Source organism: Polistes fuscatus, unplaced genomic scaffold (genome assembly GCF_010416935.1).
Source record: "Polistes fuscatus isolate 324 unplaced genomic scaffold, CU_Pfus_HIC Scaffold5, whole genome shotgun sequence".
NCBI lineage: Eukaryota > Metazoa > Arthropoda > Insecta > Hymenoptera > Vespidae > Polistes > Polistes fuscatus.
The window spans coordinates 11885700-11901253 of NW_025113129.1; the positions used below are offsets into that span (position 1 = coordinate 11885700).

Consider the following 15554-nt stretch of genomic DNA (forward strand, 5'->3'; position numbering starts at 1 on the left):
ATATATAATAAAACTTCGTGAAAAAAATTAATGAAATATTTGTATTTTTGAATGTAACATTTCGCAGAAGGCAAAGACGAGCACAAAAAGGGTTTGCTTCATATGAAAATGGCGGAGGGTGCAAAGTTGCAAATGTGTTACCTTCTTCATCATTTAAATGACATTCAATTACGTCACCGCGTAGAATCTATCATAGCGTTCAGCCATGATTTCGTCGGTGATTTGCAAGCCGATCAATTGCGTCGTTACATTGACATCAAACAATCCGATTTGCCATCTGCCGTAGCTGCCAAAAAAACGAGAGAATTTCGTTGTCCGCCTCGCGAACAAATGAATGCAATATTAAGTTTCAAAAGTCTCGATCCGGAAGAAGATTCGGAAAATTGTCCATGCGGGGAAGAATTAGTGGCAAAGATGAACGAATTTCACAACGATTTAATGTCTTACGTTTCTTTGCACGCTTTGCAAGAAGCTGCGGATGCCGCCAATGAGCCCGAGGAAGAAATACAAAAACCCGGTGCTATGAAGAAATTATTTAATTTCATCAATGCCGTTAAGGAACTCGAGGAAGAACCAAAACCAGAACCAGAACCGGAAAAGAAAACTCCCGAGGAAGTATTTCGTAAGGTTTTAATAGCAACTATAGTTAAATGGGCGGAAGAAGCTCAGATTGAAACGCCCAAACTCGTACGTGAAATGTTTAGTTTACTCGTTCGACAATACGACACTGTAGGCGAACTGATAAGAGCATTGGAGAAAACTTATGTGATTAATAGCAAAACTAGAGAAGACGTTGCTTCGATGTGGGTTGGTTTGAGTCAGATTCGTGCTTTATTGCCAGTACAAATGTCTCAGGAAGAAGAAGAACTTGTCAGAGAGAGATTGTGGAAGTTGGTGAACAATCACACGTTCTTCCAGCATCCAGATTTGATTCGTGTACTTAGGATTCACGAAAACGTAATGGCGATTATGATGAATACGTTAGGTAGACGTGCACAGGCACAATCAGATGCACAGACACAAGCACAAGCTGCAGAAGGGGAAGCAGCTTCTAAAGAAAAAGATACATCTCACGAGATGGTAGTAGCTTGTTGTAGATTCCTTTGTTATTTCTGTCGTACGTCAAGGCAAAATCAAAAGGCCATGTTCGATCATTTTGATTTCCTATTGGAAAACAGTAACATTCTACTTGCCAGACCATCTTTGAGAGGTTCTACACCATTGGATGTAGCTTATTCCTCATTGATGGAAAACACTGAACTGGCACTCGCCCTTAGAGAACATTATTTAGAAAAAATAGCAATATATTTGTCAAGATGCGGCCTGCAATCGAATTCCGAATTGGTTGAAAAAGGTTATCCTGATCTCGGTTGGGATCCAGTCGAGGGTGAACGTTATTTAGATTTCTTGAGATTTTGTGTATGGGTAAATGGTTAGTAAAAAGGTTCTTTGGCTTTATATCTACTTTTATCATCTTTCAAGATAATATTAATACGTTCATTTTCCATACGACATTAGGTGAAAGTGTTGAAGAAAATGCAAACTTGGTAATACGTTTGTTGATAAGAAGACCGGAATGTTTGGGTCCTGCATTACGAGGTGAGGGAGAAGGTTTACTGAGAGCTATAATTGATGCCAATAAGATGTCCGAACGTATCGCCGATAGACGAAAAGTAAGTCCGACTAGTCTCTGATTTTTCTTGATCAGCGAATAACGATCGATTAAAGTTTAACGTTCAGGATTGAATTTTGTAAGTAAGAATTAAACCAAAAAAAGAAAAAAAAGAACACAGAAGATATACGTTTTGTGATGTGCATTTTTCATGTAAATACGTAAAATAATTATTTGTCCTGTGTAAATAATTTTCGTCAAATGGTGTAATTATGTTTATTGTTCTAATTTAGCGATTTCCTTACCTATAGCTTAGACAATGTATTTTTGTTTTTACAATTGCATGCTCGCAATTTCCACTAATCAAATATCAACGTAGCTTTTTAAACAGGTGCACGACGAAGCCGAGGGTACAGCAGTGGTGATGCAGTTCGAACACCCGCTTCCAGAATCAGACGACGATGAAGATTACATCGATACGGGTGCTGCTATTCTCAATTTTTATTGCACCCTCGTTGATTTACTTGGTCGGTGTGCTCCAGATTCTTCCGTGATCGAGCAAGGTATGCTCATACAAAGATTAGATTTTCAATTATCGCCTCATCGTTGACAACCAACAATATTGTCCTATTTCAAAAATATTATTTACATATATTTTATTCTTTTTTAAATGATACACACACAAGTAGAGGTATTATTATTTTATAAATCAAAATTTAATGACAAATATAAATAGAATTATTGTATACACGTCAATTGAGCCGAAATTTTATTATCGATAATCAAAATATACTCGTCAACATAGATATTACAGAATCATTATCATGTAGATTGTCAGTAGTTGAGAAAAAAAAAAGCAAATTTAGAAATTAATAGCTAATAAGAGCATTTATTTTGTTTTTTAACAACCAACAGAATCCCCTTCGGAATCCCTTGGTAATATATGTATACATATATATATATCTCTTATGTGAAAATTGCATCGACATTGTTAATAAGTAGTAACAGGAAATGATAATATTAATTAACGAGGTTAACGTTACAGGAAAAAATGAATCTCTTCGTGCAAGAGCTATTTTACGATCGTTGGTACCATTGGATGATCTTCAAGGAGTACTATCGTTAAGATTTACGTTGCATAATCCAGCTGCTGGAGAAGAAAGACCAAAAAGTGATATGCCGTCTGGATTGATACCTGGTCATAAACAAAGTGTTGTACTTTTCTTGGAACGCGTTTATGGGATTGAAACTCAAGAATTGTTTTTCAAATTACTCGAGGAAGCTTTCTTACCAGATTTAAGAGCTGCCACCATGTTGGATAGGGTAAAACATTCATTCGTTTCATTTCTTTCTTTATACAATTATACTATTAAGAAAAATGAAATAAATTATATTAAGACGAATGTGTTTACTTTTGTTTGACATAGAACGATGGATACGAATCCGACATGGCCCTTGCCATGAATCGATATATAGGAAACAGTATTTTGCCCTTGTTGATAAAACATTCAAAGTTTTACAACGAGGCTGATAATTATGCGAGTTTATTGGATGCTACTCTACATACCGTATATCGACTTAGCAAAAATAGAATGTTAACGAAGGGTCAACGCGAAGCTGTCTCAGATTTCCTCGTTGCTTTGACCAGGTAAGAAATAAACGTTCTCGATAATTTGTCAATGAACTAATTGAATTCTTCTGATTTGACAAGATGTCTTGACGAGTCAAATTTTTCGTAAGTCACATTGATACTACTTTTAAACATCAAAGTACATCATTTTAATCTGTCAATATAAATGCTCGATCATACGATTTTATATTATCATAATATATGTATGTTACCTTGTATCGAATATATAAACATTTTGTTAATATTAATTGAAATTCGAATTTGCAGCCAAATGCAACCGAGCATGTTGCTTAAATTACTTCGAAAATTAACCGTGGATGTTTCGAAATTGTCAGAATACACCACGGTCGCATTGAGGGTAAGTAAAGATAAATTATTATTCATAATTTATACATAATTGTAATAATATTAATATTATTATTATTATTATAGTTGCTTACTTTGCATTACGATCGGTGCGCTAAATATTACGGATCGACTGGAGGCCAAGGAGCTTATGGTGCTTCGAGTGACGAAGAAAAACGTTTGACGATGGTTCTGTTCAGCAATATATTCGATTCGTTGTCTAAAATGGATTACGATCCGGAATTATTTGGAAAAGCTTTACCCTGTCTCACTGCTATTGGTTGTGCTTTACCACCGGATTATTCATTGTCCAAAAATTACGAAGACGAATGGTACGGTAGCAAATCAACGTCTACCCAATCACCCGATGGTCCATACAATCCACAACCCATCAACACGTCTAGGTACATTTTCATTCTACGTACTCGTATATTAGATTGAATTATTTACTTGACAAATAATTATAATCGATTAATTTCGTTTATTAGCGTTGTACTAAATAACGATCTGAATCAAATAGTACAAAAATTTTCTGAACATTATCACGATGCATGGGCTAGTAGAAAATTAGAGAATGGTTGGACCTACGGTGAACAATGGTCAGATGTTAATAAAACTCATCCAAGATTGAAACCTTACAACACGTTGAACGATTATGAAAGAGAACGTTACAAAGAACCAGTCAGAGAAAGTTTAAAAGCTCTATTGGCTATTGGCTGGAGTGTCGAACATGCAGAAGTTGATGTACCATCGACGAATCGTAGTTCTATGAGAAGATCATCCAAGAGTCAGGTAATATATCTCATTATGTTGATAGGAAAGAAATGATTAGACGACTCTACGTGAACTAATGAAGTTGTTTCGATTTAGGGTGATTCTGCGAGTCCGTTTAATTACAATCCTCATCCAGTTGACATGACCAATTTGACGCTTAGCAGAGAAATGCAAAACATGGCCGAACGTTTGGCCGACAATGCTCATGATATTTGGGCTAAGAAAAAGAAGGAAGAACTCGTTACGTGTGGTTGGTTAAAATTTGTAAATAAATAACAAATTCAATTAGCTTTTCATTCGCTCGAATAATAATGTCACATTTTTTCTTTTTTTTTGTTCAGGAGGTGGTATTCATCCTCAATTGGTACCGTACGATCTTTTAACCGATAAAGAAAAACGGAAGGATCGCGAACGTTCTCAAGAATTCTTAAAATACTTGCAATATCAAGGTTACAAACTTCACAGACCAAATCGTGGTGGAGAAACGGAAGTTGCCAGTGCCGGTGCGGCGGTTGAACTTCGTTTTGCTTATTCCTTGTTAGAAAAATTGATAGCGTATCTCGACAAAGCGACGATCAACATGAAACTTTTGAAACCATCCGATACGTTTAGTCGTAGAAACAGTTTCAAAACCTCGACGAGGGATATCAAATTTTTCAGCAAAGTTGTATTGCCGTTGATGGAAAAGTATTTCAGTACTCATAGGAATTACTTTATCGCAGTGGCAACTGCTACGAATAATATCGGGGCGGCATCGTTGAAGGAAAAAGAAATGGTCGCTGCGTTATTCTGCAAATTGGCCAATTTGTTACGATCGAGGCTTGCTGCTTTTGGTGCTGACGTAAGGATAACGGTTCGTTGTCTGCAGGTCCTTGTAAAGGGTATCGACGCGAAGAGTTTGGTGAAAAATTGTCCTGAATTTATCAGGACTTCTATGTTGACCTTTTTCAATAATACAGCTGACGATTTAGGTCATACGATATTAAATCTTCAAGAGGGAAAGTATAGTCATCTTAGAGGTACACATTTGAAAACTTCAACATCGTTATCGTACATCAACAGTGTCGTGTTGCCAGTTCTTACTGCTATGTTTGATCACCTTGCTGCTTGCGAATACGGAAGCGATTTGTTACGTAAGTCAAAATCTTGATATATACATCAAAATATAAAGTAATATTAATAAAACACGAAATATACTTTAAAACTATTTATATTTAATATTACAGTGGATGAAATTCAAGTAGCCTCTTACAAAATGTTGGCATCGCTTTATACACTCGGTGTAGATTCCAGTCTAACTCATGACAGAAAGTACCTGAAAACTGAAATCGAGCGTCACAAACCAAATCTTGGTTCCTGTTTGGGTGCCTTTTCGAGTTGTTTCCCAGTTGCCTTTTTAGAACCCCATTTAAACAAACACAATCAATATTCCCTTTTAAATCGTATCGCCGATCATTCATTAGAAGCTCAAGATATTATGACAAAAATGGAATCAAGTATGCCAACATTGGAAACGATCCTAACGGAAGTAGATCAATTCGTCGAATCTGAAAAAACTTACAACGATGCTCCGCACGTTGTTGACGTCATATTACCACTTCTATGTTCTTACTTACCATTCTGGTGGGCACAAGGCCCGGATAATGTTAATCCAACCGAAGGTACATACGTCAGCATGGTAACCAGCGATCACATGAATCAATTATTGAAAAATGTATTAAAATTGATAAAGAAAAATATAGGCAACGAAAATGCCCCATGGATGACACGAATCGCTGCTTACACGCAACAGATAATCATTAATTCCTCCGAAGAATTACTCAAAGATCCATTTTTACCTTTGGCCGAACGCGTTAGAAAACGTACCGATACCATGTTTCACAAAGAAGAATCCCTTCGCGGGTTCATTAAATCTTCTACGGATGATACCTCGCAAATCGAAGCTCAGATACAAGAAGATTGGCAACTTTTGGTACGCGACATATATTCGTTCTATCCTCTTCTGATTAAGTACGTTGATTTACAAAGGAATCATTGGTTGAGGAATAATATACCCGAAGCTGAAGATCTTTACAATCACGTTGCCGCGATATTCAATATATGGTCGAAGTCACAATATTTCTTACGCGAGGAACAAAACTTTATATCGACTAACGAGATCGATAACATGGTTCTTATAATGCCAACTGCAACTAGAAGATCAACTACCGTTTCGGATGGTACTGCTCCTGCTGGTGGTGGAAAGGTTGCTTCATTTTTATTACAATATCATTTGATATTGAAAATAATTGAACGCGTTAAATAATTATGTTTTTTTTTTGTCGTCTATTAATAAACAGAAAAAGAAGAAACATCGTGACAAAAAGAGAGACAAGGATAAAGAAGTTCAGGCGTCTCTGATGGTTGCATGTCTCAAACGCTTGCTACCAGTTGGTTTGAATCTGTTCGCTGGTCGTGAACAAGAACTCGTTCAACATTGCAAAGACAGATTCTTAAAGAAGATGCCGGAATACGAGATAGCCGAATTCGCTAAGACCCAATTGACGTTGCCGGATAAAATTGATCCCGCGGACGAGATGTCCTGGCAACATTATTTGTATTCTAAATTAGGACAGAAGAAGGATGCTATGGAACCGGTTAAAGCTCAACAACTCGAGGACGTAGTTGCTAGAATTACGGACATGGCTAAAGTACTGTACGGCCTACATATGGTAAGTTAATATATAATATTAAATATTATCTTTTAATGTAAACTGCTAGACACACGTTTTTTTTTCGTAAGCATATTATTGATTATATATTTCATTTAAAAGAGTTATTTACAATTATATATATATATATATATATTTCTTTTTTTTTTCTATCTCTTTTATCGTGTAGCTCTGTTTTTTCACAAATTTCTATCATCATTTTATGTTCTCTCGAGTAGATAGATCATCCACAACAGCAGAGCAAGAGTCAATACCGATCAGTGGTGTCGATACAACGCAAACGAGCGGTGATCGCTTGTTTCCGTCAAACTTCCCTACATTCCTTGCCCAGGTATCCCTTTTTTTTGTTCATTTACGTTTGTTGCATTCCCATAAGAGTTATATTTCTTTGGTATGTTGGAATTTTTATTTCTTTTTCACATTAATATGATAATTATAAAACCCGTATTTTTTTATTGTTTTATGAACGAAACACTTCTTCTTCTTTTTGTTTTTTTTTTGTGTGTACAGGTATAAAAAAAAACCTATTTGATTTATTCATTTTTTCCTTTTTCTTAATTTAATTTATCTATCCGCCGCTTCAATTGTCGAATTTCAAGTACTCGCTCTCTAATGCAATTAACGATATCGTTACGTTTTATTGTTTATTTTTCTTTTTCTTAGAATTAGAAACGAAATAAAAATATCTCGTGCATCGAGATGTGGTGTTTATTGTAAAAAAAAATAAAAAAGCGATTTTACGTTTGCGCTTGTACGAAATACGATATTTATGAATGTATTATGCGATAATCGTTGAAAAGTAATATTTGTGTGTTCGAAATTATTCTCGATGTTCCTTAACGAATTTAGTTGTGTGTGTGTGCATGCTGCTAACAGGCGACAAAACCTCCACCATCTCGAGATGGATGGAAACGTGTGCTATGCGCAGCCAGAAAGAGAGCAGCGATTGCATGTCTGCGTAGTGAACCATTGTACAAGTTGAGAAGGTAAAAGCATCGCTATTAAAATAAATTATAATTTAAAAAAAAAAAAGAAAAATTAAAATCCGACCGATTAAATTGGTCAATCTTCGATTTATTCTATACCACGTAATATCACGGTTTCTAATATTATTTTTTTTAGGCATCGGGCAATAAATATATTTGCGAGGACGTACTACGAATTATGGTTGCAGGACGAAAACGTAGGTCAGGAAGTAATGATTGAAGACCTTACGGTAATAATATTTCTTAATATAAATCATTAAATATAATTATTTATTTATATTCTATTATATTAAGTGAACCACAAAAATTCGTGCGTTTTTTAAATTAATATTTCACTTGCATGTATAAATAATTTGATTGACTTTAAAAACATTGCATTATCTGAAACAACACAATAAACGTAGAAACTTTTGGTTCACCCTAATATATTATAAATATTAATTTATTATATTGCATATTGAAATTTTGTAGCAATCATTCGAGGATGCAGAATTGAAAAAAATGGACAAGGATGAAGACGAGGGTAAACCAGATCCATTAACACAACTGGTAACAACGTTCTGTCGTGGTGCAATGACTGAAAGATCCGGTGCTCTTCAAGAAGATCCATTGTACATGAGTTACGCTCAAATAATATCTAAATCATGCGGGGAGGAAGAAGAGGAGGGTGAAGAGGAAGGGGGTGGTGGCGAAGAAGAAGGCGGAGCATCCATTCATGTAATTATTTTTTTGTTCGTAAAAAAGGATTAATTTAATTATACAGTCCAATTGACGATGACATTCCCTTTTTACTAATCCACATGAATTTCGATAAATTAACACACAAATAACAAGGATTTTTATTCTTTTTTTTAACTTATTACTCGTATAGACGTGGCCACATAAACTGCTTATGGTAAGATCAAGATGTTAATCGAACCAAATCATGCGCTTTTAACAATAAAAACGCATAGCCGTAATATTATACCGCATAATATATTTATTTCAATTGATTGTAATCATGTGATAGTATAATCGTGATTATTTAATTACTTTAGCAGTAGAGTTTATGCAGCCTTCATCATTGCATTTCTAATTTATTTAGAATTCAATATCAATGATTTATCCATTTGTTATTATTTTATAATGTCACTAACAATGCTTATTATACTTTTAATTGCAATCTCAAGAGGCCAATGCACAAATTAATGGTGAGATAATGTTTCAATGGAATATACTTAATTATTGTCAAATTTAACTATTATTTATTGGATATATTAATATTATATATTTTATTTCACAATTGTCATTTTATTTTCGTAGGAACAAGAAATGGAGAAGCAGAAGCTGCTTTTTCATCAAGCACGTTTAGCGAATCGGGGTGTCGCGGAAATGGTATTACTTCATATATCAGCGTGCAAAGGTGTTCCAAGCGAGATGGTTATGAAAACATTGGAATTGGGAATTTCTATTCTTCGCGGTGGTAACATAGAAATACAACGAGGAATGTTAAATCATCTGAAGGAGAAGAAAGACGTTGGTTTCTTCACCTCGATCGCGGGTCTTATGAATTCCTGCAGTGTTCTCGATTTGGATGCTTTCGAGAGGAATACAAAAGCCGAGGGTCTTGGTGTTGGTTCTGAAGGTGCTGCTGGTGAAAAGAACATGCACGATGCTGAATTTACGTGTGCTTTATTCCGTTTTATACAATTGACTTGTGAAGGTCACAATCTTGGTACGTTAATGATTTATTGTAATATCAATTGAAATTATTTGTCTATAAAAATCAGTTTATATATTTGTTTTCTTTTATCTAGATTGGCAAAATTATCTCAGAACGCAAGCGGGTAATACAACAACGGTAAACGTCGTCATATGTACCGTGGATTATTTACTACGTTTACAAGAATCAATTATGGATTTTTATTGGCATTATTCGAGTAAAGAATTAATTGATCCGGCTGGTAAAGCGAACTTTTTCAAAGCAATCGGTGTTGCTAGTCAAGTATTCAACACCCTTACTGAAGTTATTCAGGGACCTTGCGCACAAAATCAACAGGCGTTAGCACACTCGAGATTGTGGGATGCCGTTGGTGGTTTTCTATTTTTGTTTTCACACATGCAAGATAAATTATCGAAACACTCCAGTCAAGTAGATCTTTTGAAAGAATTATTGAATCTACAAAAGGATATGATCACTATGATGCTATCAATGTTGGAAGGTATTATTTAAATATAATTAATATTTCGATACTATAAAATGAATTATTTAGGAAAATAATTATAATCAAATATTTGTATTTATATTAATATAGGAAACGTCGTTAATGGTACTATCGGAAAACAGATGGTTGATACGTTGGTCGAGTCAGCGAGTAACGTCGAATTAATTCTAAAATATTTCGATATGTTTTTGAAATTAAAAGATCTAGTATCATCACCCAGTTTCTTAGAAGTAGATCTTAATAGCGACGGTTGGGTATATCCTAAAGATTTTAAAGAGAAAATGGAACAACAGAAAAGTTACACCGAGTGAGTTATTATATTTTATAATTGTTTAATATTTTAATCTTGGATTATACAAACGTAATAACGGATCGAAATTTTGTTGTCAATATTTAGCGAAGAGATAGAATTTTTATTGGCATGCTGCGAGACTAATCACGACGGTAAGATCGATTACGTTGCCTTCATGGATCGTTTCCACGAACCAGCGAAAGAAATCGGTTTCAATCTCGCTGTACTTTTGACTAATCTTTCTGAGCATATGCCAAACGAGCCTAGATTGGCTAGATTCCTCGAAACTGCTGGCTCAGTTTTAAATTATTTCGAACCATTCTTAGGAAGGATAGAAATTTTAGGTGGTAATAAAAAAATCGAACGGGTATATTTCGAAATCAAAGAATCAAACATAGAACAGTGGGAAAAGCCACAGATTAAAGAATCAAAAAGAACTTATTTCTATAACACAGTAGTCGAGGCAGGTGAAAAAGAAAAATTAGAAACTTTCATTAATTTTTGCGAAGATGCGATATTTGAAATGCAACATGCCAGTGCTTTGATGGCGGTAGAAGAGAGCGGTGGTATTGGTAAAGCGAGAGAATCATCTTACACTTACATGTCGGAAGACGACGAAGAAAGAAACAAAGATCCGATTAGGAGAGGCATACAAGCATTCAAGGATGGCATTTATTTCTTCTTTTCAATGTTCTCACCGACAAATATAAAGAACAAAATAACAGAGATGCAACAAATGACGATACCCGAATTATTTATTGGCTTTTTCAAAATGATATTTTATTCGTTTTATTATTCCGGATTTGGTGTTGGTTGCGTGATAAGTTACTTTATGAAATTATTATTAACTTTGATGAGAGGACCACATATGGATGAACCTGCTATTGAGATAAAAGAGGAAGAGGAAAAACCATTGAGACATTTGCCTGCTTTACCCCCAACGCCGGATGAATCTAATTTACAGGTTTTTATTTATATAAATATATATATAAAACATTATAATGTTTAATAAAACATTCAATTGTTTATATAACGTTCTCGCATTGGTACGACAGGTACAAGCTTTCGGAATGGATATAACGAAAGAGGAAGGTGGTCAAATAAAAATAGCACCACACGAATCGTCCACTTCGACACCACAATCGAGCATCGAGGAAACTGGTGAAAGTACTCCGGACGAGGGTGGTGGTGAGGAAGGTACAAGGACAGGTGATGGAGGTACTGGAGAATCTGATGCACCTGTAAAATTCGTCGATTTACTTGGGTACAATCATATTGATACATATATACTATATTACAAATCATTTCGTTTGATTTAACATTGAAATCATTATCGTTATTAAATCGAAGTTTTATTTAATTCTTATTATATCTAATCATTTTTTTTCTATAAGATAAAATTGTAATGTAATGTCTAGAAGTAATATACGAATGACCACGAGTATTAAATAATTGAAAATTAATTTGTGAAATTTCCAGTACCGGCGAGCAAGCAAGGGCCCAAGCCGCAGCAGCAGCTGAAGCGGCAGCTGCTCAACAAGCAGCAATGGCAGCTGTGGAAGCTGAAGCAAAACAAGAAATAATAACCGAACCGTCGGCTGCATCGTCAATTGATTTTTCAGAATATACTCATCGCATTGTCTCATTTTTGGCTAGAAATTTTTATAATCTTAAATACGTTGCCCTTGTTCTTGCCTTTTGTATAAATTTCATGCTATTATTCTACAAGGTAAGGAAATTTGATTATATATTATATCAATTTATGATTTATGAGACTACGATTTTTTGTTTATACGATTTATTTTATAATATTTATTTTATATATTATATAATAATAATATAATATTGTACGATATTTATTTTATACGATATTTTTATAGGTTACATCTCTAGCTGGGGATTCCGACGATGAAGGTAGTGGGGATGCCATGGCTGATATATTAGCTGACATGTCGGGAGAAGGTTCATCTGGTTCAGGAGGTAGCGGTTTAGAAATTGGAAGTGGTAGCGGTGAAAATGATTCCGAAGAGGAAGAGGAAGATCCTATGGAATTCGTTGAAGTTTCGGAAGATTTTTATTATATGGCACACGTTATGAGGCTAATGGCTGCATTACATTCTATCGTTTCTTTAGCCATGCTGGTAGCTTATTATCATCTTAAAGTACGAATCGATTAATCTAAATGAATTTAATCATTAATCTTGTTTCTTTTAATTATAATATTATAAATGATAATTTGTGTGATATACACAGGTACCGTTAGCTATATTCAAACGTGAAAAAGAAATTGCCCGTCGTGTCGAGTTCGATGGTTTGTACATAGCCGAAAGTCCCGAGGAGGATGACATAAAAGCACATTGGGATAAAATGGTAATATCGGCTAAAACCTTTCCCGTTAATTATTGGGACAAATTCGTCAAAAAGAAAGTTAGACAAAAGTATAGCGAGACGTACGATTTCGATTACATCAGTAATTTGCTCGGCATGGAAAAGACATCTTTCAGTCAACAAGAGGAAGAAGGTTCTGGTTTGATACATTTGTAAGTTCCAATATTGTCGCGAATAATATAAATCTTTAAAATTATTTTCTTGATTTCTCATCATTATTTTGTTTTATCTTTTTTTTTATACAGTATCGTAAATATCGATTGGAGATATCAAGTATGGAAAGCTGGTGTCACTATCACAGATAACGTAAGGAAATATTAGAAAGAAAAATAATAATTTTTACGACGCGAATATAAAATGTGTTATATATTAATTTAAAAAAATATATTCTCTCTTTTTTTCTTAGGCATTTCTATACAGTCTCTGGTACTTCACATTTTCGATTTTGGGAAATTACAATAACTTTTTCTTTGCTGCCCATCTGCTCGACGTTGCGGTTGGTTTCAAAACACTGAGAACTATCTTACAGTCCGTAACGCACAACGGAAAACAATTGGTGCTAACAGTAATGTTGTTAACAATCGTAGTATACATTTATACCGTGATAGCCTTCAATTTCTTTAGAAAATTTTATATTCAAGAGGAAGACGACGAAGTTGACAAAAAGTGTCACGACATGTTAACGGTATGTGAATAATTCAAATATCTGTACTAAAAATGTTCGTATCGATACAGGGGAAGTAATTAAAAAATTAAATGATATTTATTTTTGTTGTTTTCAGTGTTTCGTTTTTCACTTATACAAAGGTGTAAGAGCCGGTGGTGGTATCGGTGACGAAATCGGGGAACCAGATGGCGATGATTATGAAGTTTATCGTATCATGTTTGACATTACATTCTTTTTCTTCGTCATCGTTATTCTTCTCGCTATTATTCAAGGTAATTCTAAAAAAACGCGTATGCCTATAATTAATATTTATTTAGAAATATTTTAATATCGTAATTTGTTAGGTTTAATCATCGACGCTTTTGGTGAACTTCGTGACCAGCTGGAAAACGTCAAAACGAATATGGAGAGCAATTGTTTCATATGTGGTTTAGGAAAAGAATATTTTGACACGGTACCACACGGATTCGACACTCACGTTCAACAAGAACACAATCTAGCAAATTATATGTAAGATTATTGTCTCAATACTTTTCTTTGTATTTTTTTTTCAAAGATTTGTATTAATTAACAATAATATATAAAATTCGTTACATTATTATTAGGTTCTTCCTGATGCATCTAATCAACAAACCAGATACAGAATACACGGGTCAAGAAACTTACGTCTGGAATATGTACCAACAAAGATGTTGGGATTTCTTCCCAGTCGGTGATTGCTTCCGTAAACAGAACGAAGCGGTAGAAGAAGAAACTAAGAAGAAATAAATGAGCAATCTTTTTTCTTTTTGTGTTTTTTTTTTAATGTTATATATTTTACATCCGTGACGTGATCAATTCGATCGACTTAATTCTACTTCCCAAAAGAAAATTTTGGCTTGCAAGCGTTTCCAAAATAACATTGTATTCTTAACAAGTGGGCCAAAAGATTCGATGATATATATTTTTGGAAATTGCTAATATTTTCATTCAATTTTTAATATCACTTTACATTGAAGTATGATATATATATATATATATATATCTTCATTCAAAGTTTGTGGCATAATTCAATTCTGAAATACAATTCTGTGTTATATCGCGCGACCTAACACACACACACACACAAAGAAAACATTTAGGAAGTAAAAATACGTCGAATGTTGATTAAAAGTTACAACATATTTTTCCAACTTTGTAATCGTAGCTACGAGACGGTACGTTCGGCGAGATATTTCATGTTTTTTAGATAAGTAAATTTAATCGAATGATGGAAATCTTCGACCAGTACAACTTTAGTATCGATCGATATATATAAAAAAAAAAAAATACATACATACATACATACAAGCAAGGACAAACGAGACAAGAGACGAGCAAAAAAAAAAAGAAAAAAAGATTACAAAAAATGAAGATATAAGATATACAAAAACGACTGCACAAATCAACATATTCATAGCGTTATAATTGCCTTCTTCTCTTACGTCGATAACCGACCAAAAACGATCCGTGCATATAAATCTATTATTATAATATAATATTATTATTAGGAGTGAGAGAAAACAAAAAAAAGCGTTTGCGGTGTGACGCAATTTAGGATGTAAGTTAGTTGATCGCGTTTAAAGTTTATATCATTAAATCATAAGTCGCGTGTATTTCTCGAAGATATCAAAATGAAAGAAAAAAAAAAGAAAGAAAAGCAAGAAAGAGACAAAAAAAATAAGAAACCTTTTTGAGAAACGATCGATGATTGAATTCTCTTTTACGGTTTGTCCGTAAATGTCAATACATATATGTACAATACATATATATATATAGATACATACACACACACATATATATATTGTACATAAAATTCTACGTCAAGATAAAAATTCGAAGAATAAAGAAAGAACTACTTCTTTATCGCACGTTATTTCTTGTATGTGTGTTCGTTCGTTTACCAACCCGCCATTAAAAAAAACAA

General features: G+C 34.1%; 1 protein-coding gene across 13 annotated transcripts in view; it reads left to right on the plus strand.

Annotated features, from left to right (window-relative positions):
• Nucleotides 1-15503, plus strand: part of LOC122522335 (ryanodine receptor) — a 36389-nt gene extending 20886 nt beyond the window's left edge. For 4 of the 13 annotated variants that reach the window (XM_043643370.1, XM_043643366.1, XM_043643367.1 and 1 more), the window contains 28 exons: nucleotides 68-1432; nucleotides 1519-1673; nucleotides 2004-2175; nucleotides 2658-2935; nucleotides 3040-3260; nucleotides 3510-3600; nucleotides 3675-3991; nucleotides 4076-4379; nucleotides 4458-4611; nucleotides 4703-5494; nucleotides 5588-6606; nucleotides 6701-7072; nucleotides 7291-7403; nucleotides 8195-8288; nucleotides 8530-8775; nucleotides 9361-9772; nucleotides 9855-10259; nucleotides 10353-10569; nucleotides 10660-11518; nucleotides 11610-11818; nucleotides 12034-12283; nucleotides 12435-12716; nucleotides 12808-13094; nucleotides 13188-13248; nucleotides 13349-13627; nucleotides 13725-13881; nucleotides 13954-14119; nucleotides 14215-15503. In XM_043643370.1, the coding sequence (XP_043499305.1) occupies nucleotides 68-1432; nucleotides 1519-1673; nucleotides 2004-2175; nucleotides 2658-2935; nucleotides 3040-3260; nucleotides 3510-3600; nucleotides 3675-3991; nucleotides 4076-4379; nucleotides 4458-4611; nucleotides 4703-5494; nucleotides 5588-6606; nucleotides 6701-7072; nucleotides 7291-7403; nucleotides 8195-8288; nucleotides 8530-8775; nucleotides 9361-9772; nucleotides 9855-10259; nucleotides 10353-10569; nucleotides 10660-11518; nucleotides 11610-11818; nucleotides 12034-12283; nucleotides 12435-12716; nucleotides 12808-13094; nucleotides 13188-13248; nucleotides 13349-13627; nucleotides 13725-13881; nucleotides 13954-14119; nucleotides 14215-14377 (9440 nt within the window). In that variant the 3' untranslated portion in view covers nucleotides 14378-15503. Of the gene's footprint in view, nucleotides 1-67; nucleotides 1433-1518; nucleotides 1674-1991; nucleotides 2176-2527; nucleotides 2549-2657; nucleotides 2936-3039; nucleotides 3261-3323; nucleotides 3348-3509; nucleotides 3601-3674; nucleotides 3992-4075; nucleotides 4380-4457; nucleotides 4612-4702; nucleotides 5495-5587; nucleotides 6607-6700; nucleotides 7073-7290; nucleotides 7404-8194; nucleotides 8289-8529; nucleotides 8776-8929; nucleotides 8954-9227; nucleotides 9249-9360; nucleotides 9773-9854; nucleotides 10260-10352; nucleotides 10570-10659; nucleotides 11519-11609; nucleotides 11819-12033; nucleotides 12284-12434; nucleotides 12717-12807; nucleotides 13095-13187; nucleotides 13249-13348; nucleotides 13628-13724; nucleotides 13882-13953; nucleotides 14120-14214 lie in introns of all 13 variants that reach the window. The other 9 variants (XM_043643369.1, XM_043643365.1, XM_043643371.1 and 6 more) reach the window with 6 other exon arrangements.
• The last annotated feature ends 51 nt before the right edge of the window (nucleotides 15504-15554 follow it).